The sequence below is a fragment of the Prenolepis imparis genome, unplaced genomic scaffold, assembly GCF_030444845.1.
Source record: "Prenolepis imparis isolate NDT839.2.m4 unplaced genomic scaffold, iyPreImpa1.0 SCAF_10, whole genome shotgun sequence".
Classification (NCBI taxonomy): Eukaryota; Metazoa; Arthropoda; class Insecta; order Hymenoptera; family Formicidae; genus Prenolepis; species Prenolepis imparis.
The window spans coordinates 4890886-4909531 of record NW_028141168.1 but is presented as its reverse complement, the minus strand read 5'-3'; the positions used below and the strand labels follow the sequence as shown (position 1 = coordinate 4909531).

The 18646-nt window shown below is 32.8% G+C and overlaps 1 protein-coding gene across 1 annotated transcript; it reads left to right on the top strand.

Moving 5' to 3' along the window:
* Positions 1-17653: 17653 nt before the first annotated feature.
* Positions 17654-18349, top strand: LOC145941470 (histone-lysine N-methyltransferase SETMAR-like). The gene has a single exon (XM_083047580.1). It carries the CDS (start codon positions 17654-17656, stop codon positions 18347-18349), a length of 696 nt encoding a protein of 231 aa, XP_082903706.1.
* The last annotated feature ends 297 nt before the right edge of the window (positions 18350-18646 follow it).

The window sequence follows — 18646 nt, the reverse complement described above, 5'->3', positions numbered from 1 at the left end:
CGTCCACGATTGGCCCAAAATAGTTCTTTTCCATCACGACAACGCACCAGCTCACTCATCTGCAGTTGTAGCCGCAAAATTGATGAAATTAAGGTTCCAACTCGTTCCGCATCCCCCCTATTCTCCAGATTTGGCTCCCTCGGACTACTACTTGTTCCCCAATATGAAGAAATGGCTGTGGGAAAGGAGATTTTATTCAAACGAGGAGGTGATTGCGGAAACGAATGCCTATTTTGCAGAGTTGGACCAATCTTATTATTTGGAAGGGATCAACAAACTGGAGCAGCGTTGGACGAAGTGTATAAGCCTAAAAGGAGACTACGTTGAAAAATAAAAAATGTTTATCCCGAAAAATTAAGTAGTTTTCATTTTTGCACGGACTTTTCAAACCACCCTCGTATGTTGTCTCAATGTAAATTGTTTGCCATAATAAAATAATTTAATTTTTAAAATTAACTGAAAAATTAATTTTATAATTAATTTTATTATAGCAAGATATTTGGAAAACAGACAATTAATTTGATATCGTCTAAAAATTAAATTTAATGATAATTTAAATGTACTAACAGTTGTTATTCGATCAAGTGTAAAGTCCTGTGATTAATAGAAAAAATATTAGGAATAAATATTAAATATTAAGAATAAGAATTATTTTAAAATAATAAAATCGAAAAAACTTTAATTTAAAAATATAAATTCGGGTATAAAGGGTTCTTACTAGTTTATTAGCCCTTACTAGTCCTTTATACCCGAATTTGTATTTTTATATCAGAGTTTTTTCGATTTTATTATTTTAGAATAACTCTTATTCCTAATATTTAATATTTATTCCTAATATTTTCTCTATTGTGCGCAGGCCTAGCGAACTGTTTGGCAGACGCTTGAACAATCACAAGTCCCTTTAGTTCCCGCATTACTCAATTGGTCGATGGTGGCGCTACACATCTTGGCTACAAGCTGAAGTTAGCTACTGGCAGTCCATATTTCTATAGTCGAAGGCCGGGCCATGGAATAAGATTTTAAAGATCGCATTTAAAAGCATTAACATTTGGCAGTCACAGAGTATACGGAATCACGTCGTGTTGCGTTGTTCCTCAGGCAGAGCGCTGCGTGCTTAATTACGGCTGTTAGATGATTCGTTGTTAAGACATTAAGACGTAAGAGGAAAACGGTAGGCAATGATTCTTAAAGATCGTTCGAAATGTACAAACTGTGCCAAGCTCTGATATATATCAATTTCTAAAAATTAAATATGTCGATTAAACCACTTTGTATTTTAATATTACAGTATCTCGAATGTTTTATAAAATGGCATCTGACGTGTCGGGAGTGTCGAATCGGTTGATGGACGATCGTCTCTTTTTTCTTATTTGTTTGATGCCGTTGTTTATTTTCAATCAACGCCAAGTTTTTATAATTAAAAAATTTTTTTTTAGTTAAAAATTTTTGATATATAAGTCAAGTTGTTCAACATTTTTTTAGTGTCATTTTTATAAAAATTTATACAGTATTTTAAATTTTAATGCAATTTTAATTTTTTTAAATGTTTGTTGTTGCTCTAACTTTCATAAATTTTGACGTTTTGAGGTAAACTTTATTACATGAATACAATATTATTAAAGGATAGATGATGTTGAATTTGGTGAGCATCAGTGAAAGGAGTCATTTTTTATGAAATTTTGAATTTTTAAGAAATGTGCATTATTTAATTTTTACAAATTTTGAGATATCAAGCTAAATCTTTTTACATGGATAGAGTATCATTAAAGAATGGTTGATATTGAATTTGACGAGGATAGGTGAAAGAGGTCATTCTTTACAAAATTTTTATTAAATTTTTTTGAGAAATGTATGTTGCTCTATATGTATATCTCAATATATCGCAAGTATAAACCAAATAAAAGTATTTATAAAGCATGCGGCACACGATGCTATTTTATCTGCTGGATTACTTGCGTGTGCCTGTGCTGGCAATCTTGCTTTTTGCTAGGCTGAAAATTGTGTGCCTGCTGGTCACGCTGCTGACTGGTTTACTAGATTTCCGTGATAGAACAGGTGCTATTTTTCTTGCTATAATCCTGCGCTGTCAATCAAGATGCTGACAGATTGACAGATTGTCAGTCTCAAATTTGAGTTAGGTTGCAAAATACATGTCAGAAAACATTTGCAGTGACATGTAACGATGATAGAGATATTAATTTATCAATAATTAAAAATAATGCAATTGCATTTTTTCGATGTTGTACTGCAATACTAATAGCCTGCTCTATTTTATTTACCGTATGTCATTACAAACCAGCACGAAAGTAGGCATCGTCTGAAGCCAAGCGAGCAACACGGTCAGCAGCACTGCCAGCATTGCTGCCCACACGGTAGCAAGCACGCAAATCCAGCTAGCAATCCAGCAGATAAAATAGCATCGTATGCCGCATGCTTAAGAGATTAAAAATGTGCAACACACAAACAAATTTATTAAACAAAATACAACAGAGATATTACACGCATCTGTCTCATCATATACATACATACATTCAGTTTCCTTTTGACAGAAATTTTCTGCACCATGAAGTATGTGTACGTACGCAGTACATCATAAACAGGTTCCGATTTGTTCTTGGACAGGTGCGGACGTGTTTTCTGCGCAATTTTCTTTGTGAAGTTTATTTTTGAGATCGGGTCAAGTAATTGACCACAAATCTAAGATTAATTACGAGCAGTATTCAACTTTTTAAAATCTTTTTTACTTTGTACTCTTTTTTACCAGTTGATGGCCAAAAGTCGCGTATATCCTTTCTACACCTAAGGATGATCTTTGTGGCTTATCCGACTGCTTTCGCCCGTCTACACTGCACAATTTTAGTGTTGTTATATTGGTATATTAATTTAATAAAATCGGTAATAATGTCAATACCCTAACCTAAAAAACAAACAGTTTTTGAATACGTACGTATCAGACTAGAAAAAAGTGTTTGAGAAGGTTGAAAAGAAGAAAAAACGAAAAAAGTACAAAAAGCAAGATCAAGAGCAAAGTATAAGAAATAGAAAAATAACAGTTCTTGAATAGTATGGATGTTGCACACATCAATTCATTAAAATCATTATTATCAATAACGGTTGCAGTAAAAAATGCTACAAAGCAAAGAAGGAAACAATATTTAATAGAACGAGAAATGATTGAAAAAAGAATTAAAACCAAAAAATTATTGGCAGCACAAATATTAAGAAAAATGCGGCGACGAACGTTTCAAAGATCGTGTTGGGTTCAGCCTGAATTAACATTAAATATGAACAAATATTGGGAACAGCAAGTTCCTCTTTATACAGGTAATATTCATAATAGCTAATTGAAATTAAATTTAATACATTTTATTTTAACAATTTAATAAGTATAATTGTTATATTGCAGATGAACGCTTTTATAAGAAATTCCGAATGTCAAGAAATTTATTTAATAAGCTATGTGAGGATTTGCATCCTTATCTTTTTAAAATGGATACACAATTTAGATCAGCTATACCTGTACCCAAACGTATCGCTATAGCATTAACAGTTTTAAAAGGTCGAAGTGATTTTTGGACCGTAGCAGATCTTTTCACCGTGGGCCAAAGCACCGTGCCATATATATTGTATGAATTTTGTGATGCAGTGATAAGGCATTACAGTCACCTTATCAAATTTCCTTCAACATTTGGGTTTCTTTCTTGTGTATTCGGATTTTAAGTTTTTTATTTTAGTTTTTATGTCTTTTGCAGTTCTGGAATATAGTTTTGTTTCATTTTGGAGAGTAGCGATTCTTTCATACATTAATGAATGCTTTTTAGTCATTTTAAACGCATTTTGTATTTCTGGCATAGAATATATTGATATTAAATGAGAAATTTCATATTCATCAAAGGGAATACATCTTTTCTTTACTTCCTATAAAATACACAAAAAAATAATACATTTTATTGATAACCGATGGCTCTATAGAGGAAGAAATGTAATTGTGTTTACATACCGAGGTTTTTGCTTTTGGCATTGCTTATTTTCACAGTTTCACTTAATCACTTAATTTTAATTAAAAATATTTGTATACTTTTAATTAAATATAACCTCCTTATTTAATATAACCTCTTCACCGTTTAAGGCATTTGTGATTCTCTTGGTTGACGGCACATTAATAAAAAAAAAAAAAAAAAAGGCATTTGTGAATTCAGATAAATTCAGGTATATCTAACCTAAAATCAGAAATTTTTTCGGTTGGTACAATTGAAAACCAACTTCAGTATGGTTTAAAACCGTCTACACTACTCGCTCGGATAAGCCACAAGTAGGATCATCCTTAGGTGTAGAAAGGGTAGTGTAGGCGACAGGGTCATAATCGAACAACAACAACAACAACATCATAAACAGGCGCACGCACACTCACACACACATACACATACGAAGTTTTAGGTAACATTAAATGTATAGACACAGGGTGTGCGCATTACAGAGTTACATACATACATTCTGAAACACCGCGGAGCGCAGCGAATTACCAGCCGCGGCCGCAAATGTTAGCAATGAAATCCGTACACTCGACTGTATCATAGATCTGCAAAACGAGAAAAAGAATGGCGAGAGAGAAGCAGGGAAGGACTTGGTCGCTACGCGTTAGTTCGGACATCCGAGCATAATTTTCTACTCACGAAAAATAATTAGAAGAGCTGTCTCAGAGAAAGAGAGCGGTGGAAGGGGGGGCAGTGTATATAGATGGCCCTTTTCGTCTGGACCGACCGGAGCTTGATTACTTCTAGGAATACTTGAGAGAGCGAAACGGCAATTTAAATTAGTGGACGTGCACAGCTGCCTTCTCTCGCGCACATAATAAGCGTGGAAACAGAAACATCACCGGATCCCCCTTTACAGAGAGAAAGATATATATATATTTTGTATTTTGTGTGATACACAAATAGTATTTTTGAAGAGAATTTATGATTATTAATATAAAATTCTTATAGATATGTTTTGTTGCAGACTGAGAACTTTTGTAGAAAATGAAATTTTATTTATATTACAATTTTTTAATTTTATTGTTAGAGGTACGATTAACAAACCGGTATTGTAAATCGTACCAAATACTACTTTTTTTTTTTTTAATTTACAATATGAAACAAACAGTGTTTGCTGTTATCTAAATAAAATTATATAGATAATCATCTAGATGAAATTTTGGCGTCATCTTATCTTTATATAGATAATAAAAATATGTATTATCTATATCTGCATCTTAGATGAAAAGAAGTGTTATCTTTACTAAATTATCTAAAATAATATTCAGATAATTTGGTTTAGAGTTTCATAGCACATGAAAATATTTAAGTAGAACTTGAGCAGTAAATGATAAAAACTTATAAATAAAAGTATGAATATATTTTTATAATTTACATTTTTTTATTTTACATTACATTTTTTAACTGTTTAAGCGGTTTAAAAAATAATATTATCTGGAAGTTATCTAGATGAATCGTCATGTAATTTTATCTTTTATCTAGATATATTTAAAACAAAATCATCTTTATCTTATCTAAGATGAATTTACATATTTTTATCTCATCTTTATCTAGCTAATTTTAAAATCATCTAAGCACAACACTGGAAACAAATGATAAATTTGTGTTAATATTTAGCGTATATCGTTGAAGAACATAGTTTCAAATGAATAAAAAACTATGTCATTTCTATCATAGTTTTATTGCAATTTTAATATTTATTTTAGGAGGTACAATTTAGCATATTTTTCCTATAAATATAGGGAGAAAGAGAGAAAGGAATTCGTTCGTTTCATCATTCTCGCGTTTTATCCGCGAAGCCTCGTTTCTTCCTGCCGCGACCAAACCCGCCATTGTAACGTTGTAACGTCGAAAGCGGAGAAAGAGAAAGCTAGAAGAAGAAAGAGAACATGTAAGCGCACAACACACATGGAAAAAAAAATAGAACTAATTAATCCGCTCTGTTTGCCGCATTTTACATATAACTGGCGCGACTCGTGCTCCGCTCGCTTTTGACGCGCGACGCCCCCCTTTTCACCTCCTCGCCATCCACCGCTAATTTACGATGCCGTTTCGCATAGAGCGCGCGCGGAGAAAAAGAATGATATTTTTCGAGTTTAGTCGAATTATCTTCCGGCGTACGGAATTACGTCACGGACGTATACCAAATTTCCCGGAAAAAGATCGTTATATTTGGGGGGGGGGGGGGGAATAGAAACGACGGGGCGGCGTTTGTTCCCTCGTCATATTTACGTGCCATTGCGAACCAGATTGAATGCGCTTCAAAAAGCTTTCGTTAATTCAGGAGGATGAGCTAAATTTCGCCTCTTTTTCTCTTTTTCATCTCGATTCGCGGTCGCATTAAAATAACGTTTACATTGAAACATCACTCGTTTTGAATCTGCCAAACATCGAACTAAAAATGATCGCGCAAATGTGACCCTCTCGTGAATTAATAAATTGTAAATTAACGGCATATACGGGATACTTAAATATTTCGGTGAATATGAATTGCAATTTATCGGATTTCTTTATACAGAGTGTTTACGAAATACTCGAACAAACTTCTAAAGCGCATTCCTCATGTCAAAATAAAGAAAAAGTTTATATATACCCATAGTCGAAAATGAATTAGAAAGTTATGACAAAACAAAGTTCATGTTAACGTTATAATGAAATAATCATAAGTAAACACTCACGAGAAATGTTCAAAATGACAGCCATTTGATTAAAGATATATTTTTATCTATGAGGACATTTAAAACATTCGAGCAATTTTTGTGAGTGCTTACTTATGATTATTTAATAATAACGTTAACATAAATTTTTATTTACTATAACTTCGCACCCACTTATTTTTTACTATAGATATATATACATTTTTTCTTTATTTTGATGAGGAATAGAATAGCTCTAAAAGTTTGTGTAAGTATTTCGAAAATCGCACCTTGTAATTGTTGTGATTTTATGCTCCCTTTATTTTAATTATCTAGTCGCCATTGAGTCGCATTTTTTATTATTTATATAGTGCAAATATTTATTTTAAATTGTACCCAGTACAATAAATCTCTAATAAATTGCATATCATCGAATCCATCTCGGATATTACTTAACTATATAATTTAATTAATTAAATGAATATGAAAGTGCAATATTTTTTATTTGAAACAATATTTTTTATTTACAATTCTTTTTCACGTTTTATCTTATAAGAATCGCATCTTTCAAAGTTTCCCGTTTACCCCAGTCCAATGTGCGTTTTCGCACATCTTCCTTTTATATATATTTCGCCGATCCAATTGACACGCCAATAAAATCGATATCCCGGAAACGCGGTATCGCAAGCTGGATCGCAATCTTTTGAGAAACGTTCGGATCTCTAAAGTGATGAAATAAACGCCGATAAAATTCATCGAATGTTCCAAGTCATCGACGGAAGTTTCTAGCGTTCATCGGGGAAGAAGGGAGAGAGATGGCAAGGGCGGAGCTGACGAAATTGCTACAAGGGACCCGGAAATATTCCCGACTCCGAAAGGGGTAATTCCGGGGGCAGAGTACACTTCCAGGGTATGTATGTAGGATGCTGTAAATTCGATCACTTCTCCCGCCTCTCCCAATCGTCACGCACTTTCTTGGGGGAGTAAATGACCCGTGCTATTACGCGCATTGCGTCGACGCGCGCGTATTCCATTTTAATAAAAGAGGCACTTTTGCTTCGTTCGGCACGAGAGGCAGGAGAGGGGGAGGGAAAGGGATGAATTCCAGGCGTACTTTTGCTCAATCGAACACCGCGTGCTCGCTCTCGCAGAAAACATGCTCGTCTCAACTCGCAAACGAGAGTGGCCTCCCTGGCCCCCCTGGCTCGGCTCGGTTCGGCTTCGCTTAGATGATGCTGGATGATACACACGGGAATGCGGGGCGCGAAAAAGTAGACGATAAAAAAAGAGAGCGCGTTGCAGGAAATAGTCGGGCCCGGATGAGGAAGAGGAGGAAGAGTGAGAGAGAGAAAGGGGGAGGGGAGAGAGAGAGAGAGAGAGAGAGAGAGAGAGAGAGAGAGAGAGAGAGAGAGAGAGAGAGAGAGAGAGAGAGAGAGAGAGAGAGAGAGATATGCTATAAAAGCTGCTCTTCTCTGTGGAAAGCACTGAATGCGTCTAGACAGTCTTCCACTTCACGCAATGAAAACACACCGCAAGTATCTCCGAGCTGATGTAAAGTTTCATTATTTACAGCCACATCTTCCGTGTATTTTAACGCTTTTTTCTTCCACCACCGCATTCCGGCTTTTCAGTCAGCCTCCTTTCGCTGGACCACCAGTTCCTTCGTCTTCTTCTTTTGGAAGCTTCATTATCGTTTCCGCTTTTGGAAAGCCATGCCTTTTTATCGCTCGTGATGGTCAAAGAAAAGAGGGATTCAATGTTTCCCTATCATTTGACTTTCAATTTCCGCGCGTGCCAACTTCTATAATAGTTGCCAAAACGTTCGCATTTATATACCATAATTAGGACATAGTGGAACAGCACTGATTTTTCCATTGTTCTATCAACAGACTGCCATTGTAACTTTTTAATAATAGATTTCTTTTGGGATTCATTTTTCTCAGAAATAATTTGTAAGAGACTCACATATTTTTGTGTAAATAATTCGAAATTTTAATGATCTTTTATTAGTTACTTCTCATAATTTGACATTTAAATAACATTTGACATTAATAAAAGAGAGAGAGGGAGAGAGAGAAAGAGAGAGAGAGAGGCGCGAGAAATTATACTCTTTTTTTTCACGAGATACTTTTTCTAAGAAAAAAAAAGGTGGATTTATCAAAGGATCATTAAAATCAAAGTCTCTTTGAGAAACTCTGCGTGTAACTTTATTGGCGAGGATGTGAAATTTACTGGCGCGAACGAATTCAGTTATAGGTCGGGAAACTTCCCCGGAAATCTCATCGAGCGACGAGGAACGATAGCGAGGCATTCCAGGATGCGATTTGTCCTGACGAAAATCCCTTCTCGTAAGGACGAGTCTTTCCTTAAGTGTCGTGCAAATTTCGAAGGCTCGCGTGCGCGCGTTCATGAAAATACGTGTAATTTGCAGGCTTGGTGAAAGTTCGCCGATTTGTCACCGTCTCGCTTGATGCATTTTTGTAATCTAAGTTTTTTACTCTCGTTCCTCTTTCTTTTTACTTCTCCTTTATCCGTCGAGTGACACTGTTATCCGTAATGATATTTCGGTTAGGTAGGAATGGGGGAGTGTATATAATTCGTGAAACACTACATACGAGAACTTTACACACACAATTAATCAGTTTTCTGCCATCCAGGATCGTGCACATCTGGACATCTTGCGTAACTTGACGTAAATCAGCTGTTCGTCTCTATAAATTTTCACTTTATAATTTAAGATATATATATATATATTTATACTTAGAATAAAAATTTCTATTGTTAGGGGAAAGTATGCTCTAAATTCTACCGTTTGATAAATCGTACCTTTCTCTATTTACCTGTATTTCTTAAATAGAGTTAAAATATTTTAAGCTGTTAACGCTGTTGTATCGCAGCTAGCATCACTCAAATGCCGCAATGTTTGTTTCCTTCTCAGGCGATCCGTTGATGAATTTATTTTGACGTTCATAAATTTATTTTGTGTGATTTTCATGTATATTCGGCACCTCGTGCCTAAGCTATTACATTGAGAAAGATAAGCAATTAAACTTATTATTAAAGTAGTTTTTTCATCTTATTTAATTATGCATATGGAAGCGTTGAAAAATTGGCAAAATGTTTTAAGATTATTTTTTTATTCACAAATTTGACAAAACAATGAAAGTTCGATAAAACGTACCACTAACTCTTTTTTATATTGTACTAGTACGATTTACTAAATTAATTTTTTTACTTAGGAATTAGTTTTTTTTTCTTGTATTTAGATGAACAACCGAAAAAAATATTGTCAAATTTTATAATTATATTGAGAACATATATATATATATATTTGTGTGATACAAACAGGATTTTTTGTTAAATTTTTTAAGAGAATTTATGATTATAAATATGACATTCTTATAGATATGTTTTTTGCAAACTTTTATCAAAATAAAACTTTATTTTTGTTACAATTTTTTAATTTCATTGTTAGAGGTACGATTTAAAAACTCATGAGTACAATTTAGCATTTACCAAATACTACATTTTTTTAATTTTTAATTTACAATATGAAACAATGATAAATTTATGTTAATGTTTAGTGTATATCGTTGACAAAGAACCTTAGTTTCAAATAAATAAAAAAATGTCATTTCTTTGATAGTTTTATTCTAATTTTAATATTTACATTAGGGAGTACAATTTAGCATATTTTTCCTTATATTATATCCATTAGCGTTGCGTAAAAATATGCCAAAATGATCGCGTATATTAGTTCTATTCTACTATAAAATTGTATTAGTTATCAGGAAGAGAGACGCGGCGCTGAACATATCTCCGCGATATGACTCCTTTTCCTTTTTTTTCGCTTCGTTTTCATTCTTTCGGTTTTACTTACTTACTATTGCCGTTCCGTCAGTTCTTTTTCAAATGTAGAAAGCTGATATTCCGGGGATTCCTTATGGGCTGCAAGGGACCGCAATGTTGCATGGCGCATAGAAAGAGTTCAGAAATCCGCTGAGAATGAATATTCTTCAGACAATGAACATTTTTCTCGTCCTCTCTACAAGCAGAACTCCAAGAAAATTATTCCGAATATTCGAGTTTGTTCCTCATCGATGCGATATGTATGTCCGTAATGTAATTCGGGAAAATTTATCGGGTTTTCTGTCAGCGATTTAAATTCGCGGCTGAAATTTTACCTACAAGATATAGGCCAATTTTGTATAACTCTATGTTAAACATTCCCATTATCTTTATAAGCATTAGTAAATATTAGAGAGATAGATAGAGATAATTTCAAAATATAATAATTTTCAATTATAACCTTTAGTTATTAATTAATATTTTATCAATATTTTTTTATAATAATAATGTCAATATTATTTAATTAATATTTTATTTTATTTATATTATGAGCGTAATAATAATTAATAAGAAATAATAATTAATAAGAAAATTGACTAAACTGATTTTAATCAAATTTTTTAAAATTATTTAATTCGGACAAAAACTATCCCTTCCCCGAAGTTTCACGTAATAAAAGTAATTTGTTAGCAAAGTCACGTAAGGCGCTTCTGACCAAATGCACCCATCTATTATGCACAGTTGAGGTGCACTTTAGTCGGTCAGACTTTGCGTTGCTCGCAAAAATCGCCGGGGTGCATGTGATGGTCATGAAAACCGTACGTGTATTTCGTGCGGGCGCGACTTTTTATTATTCACTATTGGGTGCGCCTTTGCGTGTATTGCGTTCTTTGCCTTCTCCACGTAATCTCTCTTTTCGTTTTGCAAGTTCTGCCTTTGTGATACGCTTTAATAAAATACACATTTTCTCTTGACTTCGCCTCTTGAACTAGTTTCTTGCATTGATTGCGTTACAATAGAGATAATTATCGTAATAATTTTATTATTTTAAACATTGTAATTTAACATCATAATTTAATTTTTAATTCTTTTGTACTAGTTAAAAAATTATATATTGTTAAAATAATTACGTACAATTTATCGATTACAAATGACAATAATATAATAGCTGTAAACATTAAAAGACATAAAAATTAGACTCGCAATGAGGATGAAAGGAAAATATGTTTCCACTTTTAACATTGTAATTGTCATAATAACTTTGAATTTTCATCTTTTAAATACAAATGTTTCTTGAATGCACGCCAACGTTAAAATGTAAAAATAAATCTATACTTCTTAATACTATAATTCTGAAAAATATATCTTTATAATTTCATTATTCTTCACGAAAATCCCATTTTTTTAAATCTGTCTTTATTATACATATATCTCTATCTCTCTGATATACTTTTGTTTATATAATTTTTTATTGATAATTTTTAATTATTTAATAATAATATACAATTCTATAATTATTAATATTTTTTCGCCGATTAATATGCAAATGAACGGAGAAGGTTGCACGCGAGAAGGTTGTTTCCTCGAGAAGGAAAGAGAGTCAATAACATGTTTAAGGAACTTGCGTACGTACTCATTCACTGATTAAAATGATAGTAGGGATACAGATAGATGATCGTTGTTTTTCTTGTCGCCTACTTGATCTCCTTTTCCACGTGCTATCGGCAACAGAAAGGACGTTTTATGAGAACGTTCTACGGCCTGTTCGTCGAAAGCGCAAAAGAGAAACATCTGGAAGGGAAGGTAAAAATGAAAGAGAAGGGGTTCGTGAAGATGGCATCAGAATGAAAGCCATTCGATTTCTCGATTCTTCATGAGTTTCTTTTAATTCTTGCGGAGACCGACTTCCTTTTGCAATGTTTTTGCTCTCATCTCTCCGGGGGAATCCTCTCTCTCTGTGAGTCGAGATACAAGATCGAGATACAATTGAGATATATCGAGATTTGTCGATAAAATAGCACATTTTCGTGTTCACTTTTAACGTTTTCGCCTTTGTCGTTTCTCCTCGGAGATATCTTCTGGGATATACGAACAAAAGAGCCAAGAATAATATATATTTTTCACAACTTTCGACATCGTATCGTATCGTTGTGTGTACACGTTTTTCAGTAATGAAAAGGTAGAAAATAAATACTGCGATTGTTTGTAGCTTTTCAATTTTCCAGCATATATACTTTACTGAAATATAAGATACCATTATATACACACACACACACACGTAATTTTAATAAAATATTACAAGCGAATTTAATTATATTGTTAATAATCATAAATATTATAAATATATTAAAAATAATTCTTATTATTATTAATATATAATCATAAATAATATTAAATATATAAATATTAAATATAGTAGTGGAAAGATTCCTTCTTTCCAAATAATCTCATGTATTCGTTCAAAGACACGGAAGCGCGTTGTTTACGAAATTTATTCGAATCGGAAGTTTGCTTATATTATCCAAAGAGTAAAATTTATCAGCAGGAAGCAATGTGCGTGTGCATAATAGAATCGCATACATTTCCGGATGTAGCGCGCGATGTAGTTTATATATACACACACTTCATTTTATGTATATTACATTCCGTTGTATTATGTTATGTTAGCCATGTCGGATATTTGTAACATAGTTCTTCATGGTGTTTCCCGTGCTTTAACATGAGTTTACGGTTCGCGGAGAAGTAAAACATAACGCGCAGTGTTGCCATAGAATTTCGTACGGAAAAGTATCGTAGACGCGTTATAACACTCCAATGTAATTAACGAGAAATTCGCAATCATTACATCTCGCTTACGATTTACTGTTACGAGCGCCGCGTAGTTTCGGAGTTTCTGTGGCACAACACGTGGAACTATTGTTTAAAGCGATTAAAGTGATTCGAGTTATTCCAAATCAATTTTTATATAACAATTTTTATAGCTTTGTTCTAGTAAATTGAAAATATAATTACATATATTATATATACTATTTATTTATATGTTAATTATATATACATATATGTATGTATATATACAGGGTGGGCCATTTTAATCAATCCACGCGAATATCTTTTGAACAATGCATTTTAGAGAAAAATGTTTTATACAAAAGTTTTTTTATTTCGAGGGGGGACATAAGATGGTGTCATTGATTTGGATAATCATTTGAAGGTCACACAAAGGTCATCTTCAATTTCTTAAATGGAAACCCCTATTTTACAATGCATATTCTTGTAGCTTATCTCGAGAACTTTTCAAAACACCATAATAAAGTATTTTTTCATTAAGTACTTTTTGAGTTATGAGGCTTGAAATATACAGTATTTTGACATAAAATACAAAATATCTTGAGAAACATTCAGTTTTCGGTAATCTTATCTTAATACTTTTTTGCACAGAATAATGAGACCAATCAATTGGTGTAAAGAAAACACATGGTTGATTTAAAAAAAAAATATGTTGCTGAATGTTTCTTAAGATAATTTATATTTTATGTCAAAATACTGTATCTTTCAAGCCTCATAACTCAAAAAGTACTTCATGAAAAAATACTTTATTATGGTGTTTTGAAAAGTTCTCGAGATAAGCTACAAGAATATGCATTGTAAAATAGGGGTTTCCATTTAAGAAATTGAAGATGACCTTTGTGTGACCTATCATAGTGTTTTGAAAAGTTCTCGAGATAAGCTACAAGAATATGCATTGAAAAATAGGGGTTTCCATTTAAGAAATTGAAGATGACCTTTATGTGACCTTCAAACGACTGTCCAAGGTCAAACCAATGACAACATTTTATGTCCCCCTCGAAGTCAAAAAACTTTTGTTTGAAACATTTTTCTCTAAAATGCATTGTTCAAAAGATATTCGCGTGGATTGATTAAAATGGCCTTGTATATATATATATATATATTGTACATTTTATATATTTTTATTATATTGTATATAAAAATAGAAGAAAAATATATTATTTATAAATTCAAGTTTTGTTCTAATAAATTGAATATATTGTAGATAAATAGAGAGAGAATATGTTATATATAAATCCGAGAGGAAGATTGTCGAGCTGCCAATTAAAGCGAATTATTTTGCTCGACGATGCTTCTTGCTTTTATTTCGGGATTTTATTCCATCTCTGCTTGTTGGAAACTTCTTTGTTCAACTAGATGCCTTTTAAGGATTATGAGAGTTTTCCTCCCTTTTGTTTCAATTATCTAATGGTTCTGCCATATACATATATGTATATCGATGCTTATACACATACATACAAACCGAGGAAATTGCATTCGCATCATCTTGGCAAGCAACAAATGATTCCATAAATCCGTATAAGAGATATTTGTATAAATATAATCCTTAAAAACTTACCATTTTTAAGAAAGAGATAGCAAAAGGCACCAAGTCCATGCGCCCCATGTTAAAAAATATTATACAAAAAACAGTGTGCTTTAAATTACTGTAAAAACTGCTCTAAAAATAATGTCATTTTAACTTTATATAATATAATTTTATTGTATAAAATAATAATTATAATTCTAGAAAAATAGATATAAAAAAATTCTGTCAATTGAAGAAAACTTATGTTGTAAAATTAATATTTCTAAAAAAAATAATGATATGAAAAAATTGCGCCAAATAAATAAAAATTTATACAAAAAAATTGAAAATTCAAAATTTATAGAAAAATTAAAAATTAATACAAAATAAAAAAAATTAAAAAATTTTAGTTAAAAAAACTTGGTACTGCTACAAAAAATTATTTATTTATTTTAAACATTACATCATAATAACTGGAATATTAATGGAACAGTTAACTAGAACATAAATGTACAAAGTACGTTAATATTATTAGCATATTTAATTTAGCAGCGCTAAGTTTTTGTGATATTTATTATATATTATTATTAACTTTTATTTACTTCTTTATTTTATATCAACAATTATATACTTATGAAGAATTAGTAGGACGGTAACATGACAAAAAAAATTTATATTTTTTTTATAACAACCACTTTACTATTTCTTCATAAGTACATATATAATTGTTGATATAAAATAAGAAAATGAATAAAAGCTAATAATATAATAAATAATATAAAGAGAATAGCTATTAGCACTCTGTTAATAGTGCTCATCTGAATTATTAAATTTTTTCTTAACGTTATTTTTCATTATTAGATTTTATCACTTTCTTACCCTATATAAACAATCTTTATACACAATTATTTTTAATCTTTTTATACACAATTATTTTTAATCTTTATACACATTTATTTTTATTTTTATACACAATACAAGGAATTTCCTATTCTTTTTTAATCAATTAATTAATCATCAAATTTAACCTACATCAAAACTGAACCTATGTGTCAAACTGATAACTTTACATCAACGCAATCTTGCAATGAATGCTCGAACTGTACATTTTCTAGTACATGCGCATTAAAAAGGTCGACGACGAAACTTGAATCAATTTTATAAAAAAAATAAACTTTACATTATAATATCTCCGTTTATAAAGCACATAGAGCAAAAATAAAGACACTTTTATTATATAATTCGAACTCAATCTATCGATTGAGTGCAATAAGAACTCGATCGCTTCAGCCGTTATTGCATATCTGAAATCTATGATACTCTCAACTGTCCGATTCGCGTAGAGATACACGGAGTGCCTCGCGGTCGCTGCGCGTGGTCTTGGCGCGAGACACTACCGTGTCTCTTGATGTGGACAAATACTGAACACGCAAATACATATGTATATTAAACAAATAATAATAACAATAATAATAATTGCATTAATTAGAATTAATTATCGTATGTGATAAAATTTTGTGTTTAAATATATTTATTTATAATACAAAAAAAAAGCATTATCCTACCATTCTCTTAAACTAAATAAATGAAAATGTCACTGAAGTGGCGACACAAGATTTCATTGAAGAAATCTTATGATTTCACTAATCGGTATATCTTTATTAAGTAATATATGTAAAATCAGATTTTTTTGTAATATATGTATACGTAAAATTAATAAAATGTTATACGATGCATTCGCTCAATTCTGACGCTATCATACATTACGCAGGGGCATTATTCTCAGCGAAATGCAGATATTATGTCATAATGTCATTGCTGCGCGACCCCCGTATAATATACCTTACTACAAATCTTACTTGTCACCCGTGTAGTCCGTCTGTATTCCATCGCACGGTGCAGGTGCATAATGCTTGCAAATGATTCTTGCAAACGATCGTGTCACATGTCGCGCCGGATCCGTTTCATTGCATGTTCCTTTAAGGCATTACAAATGGAAACAACATTACTTACGAGCCACGAAACATCCACAAATCACTATCACGATGTATATAAACCACGTGTAGTTTTAAACTATTATTATTAAAAATACTGTAGATATTAATAATGTCACACAATTGCATCGTTGCAAAAATTGTAATAATTTGGCAAAATTTGACATTTAACGACGGCTGACATTTAATAACAATTACCCCTATTAACAATTACCTATTACCTATTATCAGTTGTTGTTTTTAACATAAAAATTCGTAAAATTGAACTACAGCATAAACGTTGAAATTTAAAAATTGTGATTTGTTAGGGAAGAAAATTCTGTAATTAAAAGGAATCCCCGTTCCCCCTAAACCTTCGATACACTCTTATTTACCTTGACCTAGCACTTTACATCATTTTATACAGCTCTTTGTCTCTCGCGCGTATTTAAAAGCGCAACAGCTTTTTAAACTACTGTAAATCCTTGATATTAAAATGCGGAAATACGAGGGTTGTCTGAAAAGTTTCCGACCTCAACATGAAGATGGCAGCACTCGTAAACAAAAGTTGGGGAATGTGTTTGCGCATGCTTTGAAAGGTACTCACCAAAATTTCAGCCATTTTGGACGCGCAGTTGTTGTTTGACAATCATTTGAGTGAGTCGATGTGAGTGTTTTTGTGAAAATGGAAAAAATCGAGTATCGAGCTGTCATTAAATATTTGTTTTTGAAAGGCAATACGCCTACGCAAATCAAAGACGAGTTGGACGCTGTGTACGAGGACTCTGCACCATCATTTTCCATATGATTGACGTGAAATTTTGGGCTGCTGAATTTAAACGTGGCCGTACCAGCTTGGGTGACGATGAACGTTCGGGACGTCCAAAAACTGCAACCACTGACGATAATATCGCTCAAGTTCACCAAATGGTGCTAGACAACCGTCGAATTAAAGTTAGAGAGATAGCAGAGGCTATGAACATGTCCAAAGAACGTGTTTGTCACATATTGAATCAAGATTTAGGCATGAGAAAGCTGTCCGCGCGTTGGGTGCCGCGTTTGCTCACTTTGGACCAAAAACGTGTTCGAATGAAGATTTCCAACGCTCTGTTGGCGCAGTTTAGGCGCAATAAATCAGAGTTTTGGCGCCGATTAATTACTGTAGATGAAACTTGGATACACCATTATACTCCAGAAACAAAAACACAGTCAAAACAGTGGACTGCGAAGGGGGAATCGGCTCCAAAAAAAGCAAAGGTTGTTCCTTCGGCTGGGAAAGTGATGGCAACTGTTTTCTGGGATAGTCATGGAGTTATCTTAATCGATTATCTTCAAAAAGGAAAAACCATTACAGGAGCATACTACGCATCAGTACTTGACAAGCTGAAGGCAGAAATTGCGGCCACATTTGCAGAAAAAAAAAATTTTGTTTCACCAAGACAATGCGCCGTCTCACACCTCAGCGGTTGCCATGGCGAAAATCCACGAATTACGGTTTGAACTGCTTGACCACCCTCCTTACTCACCAGATCTAGCCCCAAACGACTTTTTTTTGTTCCCTAAGCTAAAAGTTGCGCTCGGAGGACAGAGATTTTCGTCGAATGAGGAGGCCATCACCTTCGTAAACAACTATTTTGCAGAGAAAGACGCCGAGTACTATTTGGACGGGTTGAAGAGATGGGAGCATCGCTGGGAGAAGTGTATAGACTTACAAGGAGGCTATGTAGAAAAATAAAAATTAATTTGAAGAAAAAATGTCTTGTATCTTTGTTAAGTACTCTGCGTTGATACCACTGC

Coding starts and splice junctions, on each gene's coding strand:
- LOC145941470 (XM_083047580.1), top strand. CDS start 17,654: ATGATTGACGTGAAATTTTGGGCTGCTGAATTTAAACGTGGCCGTACC.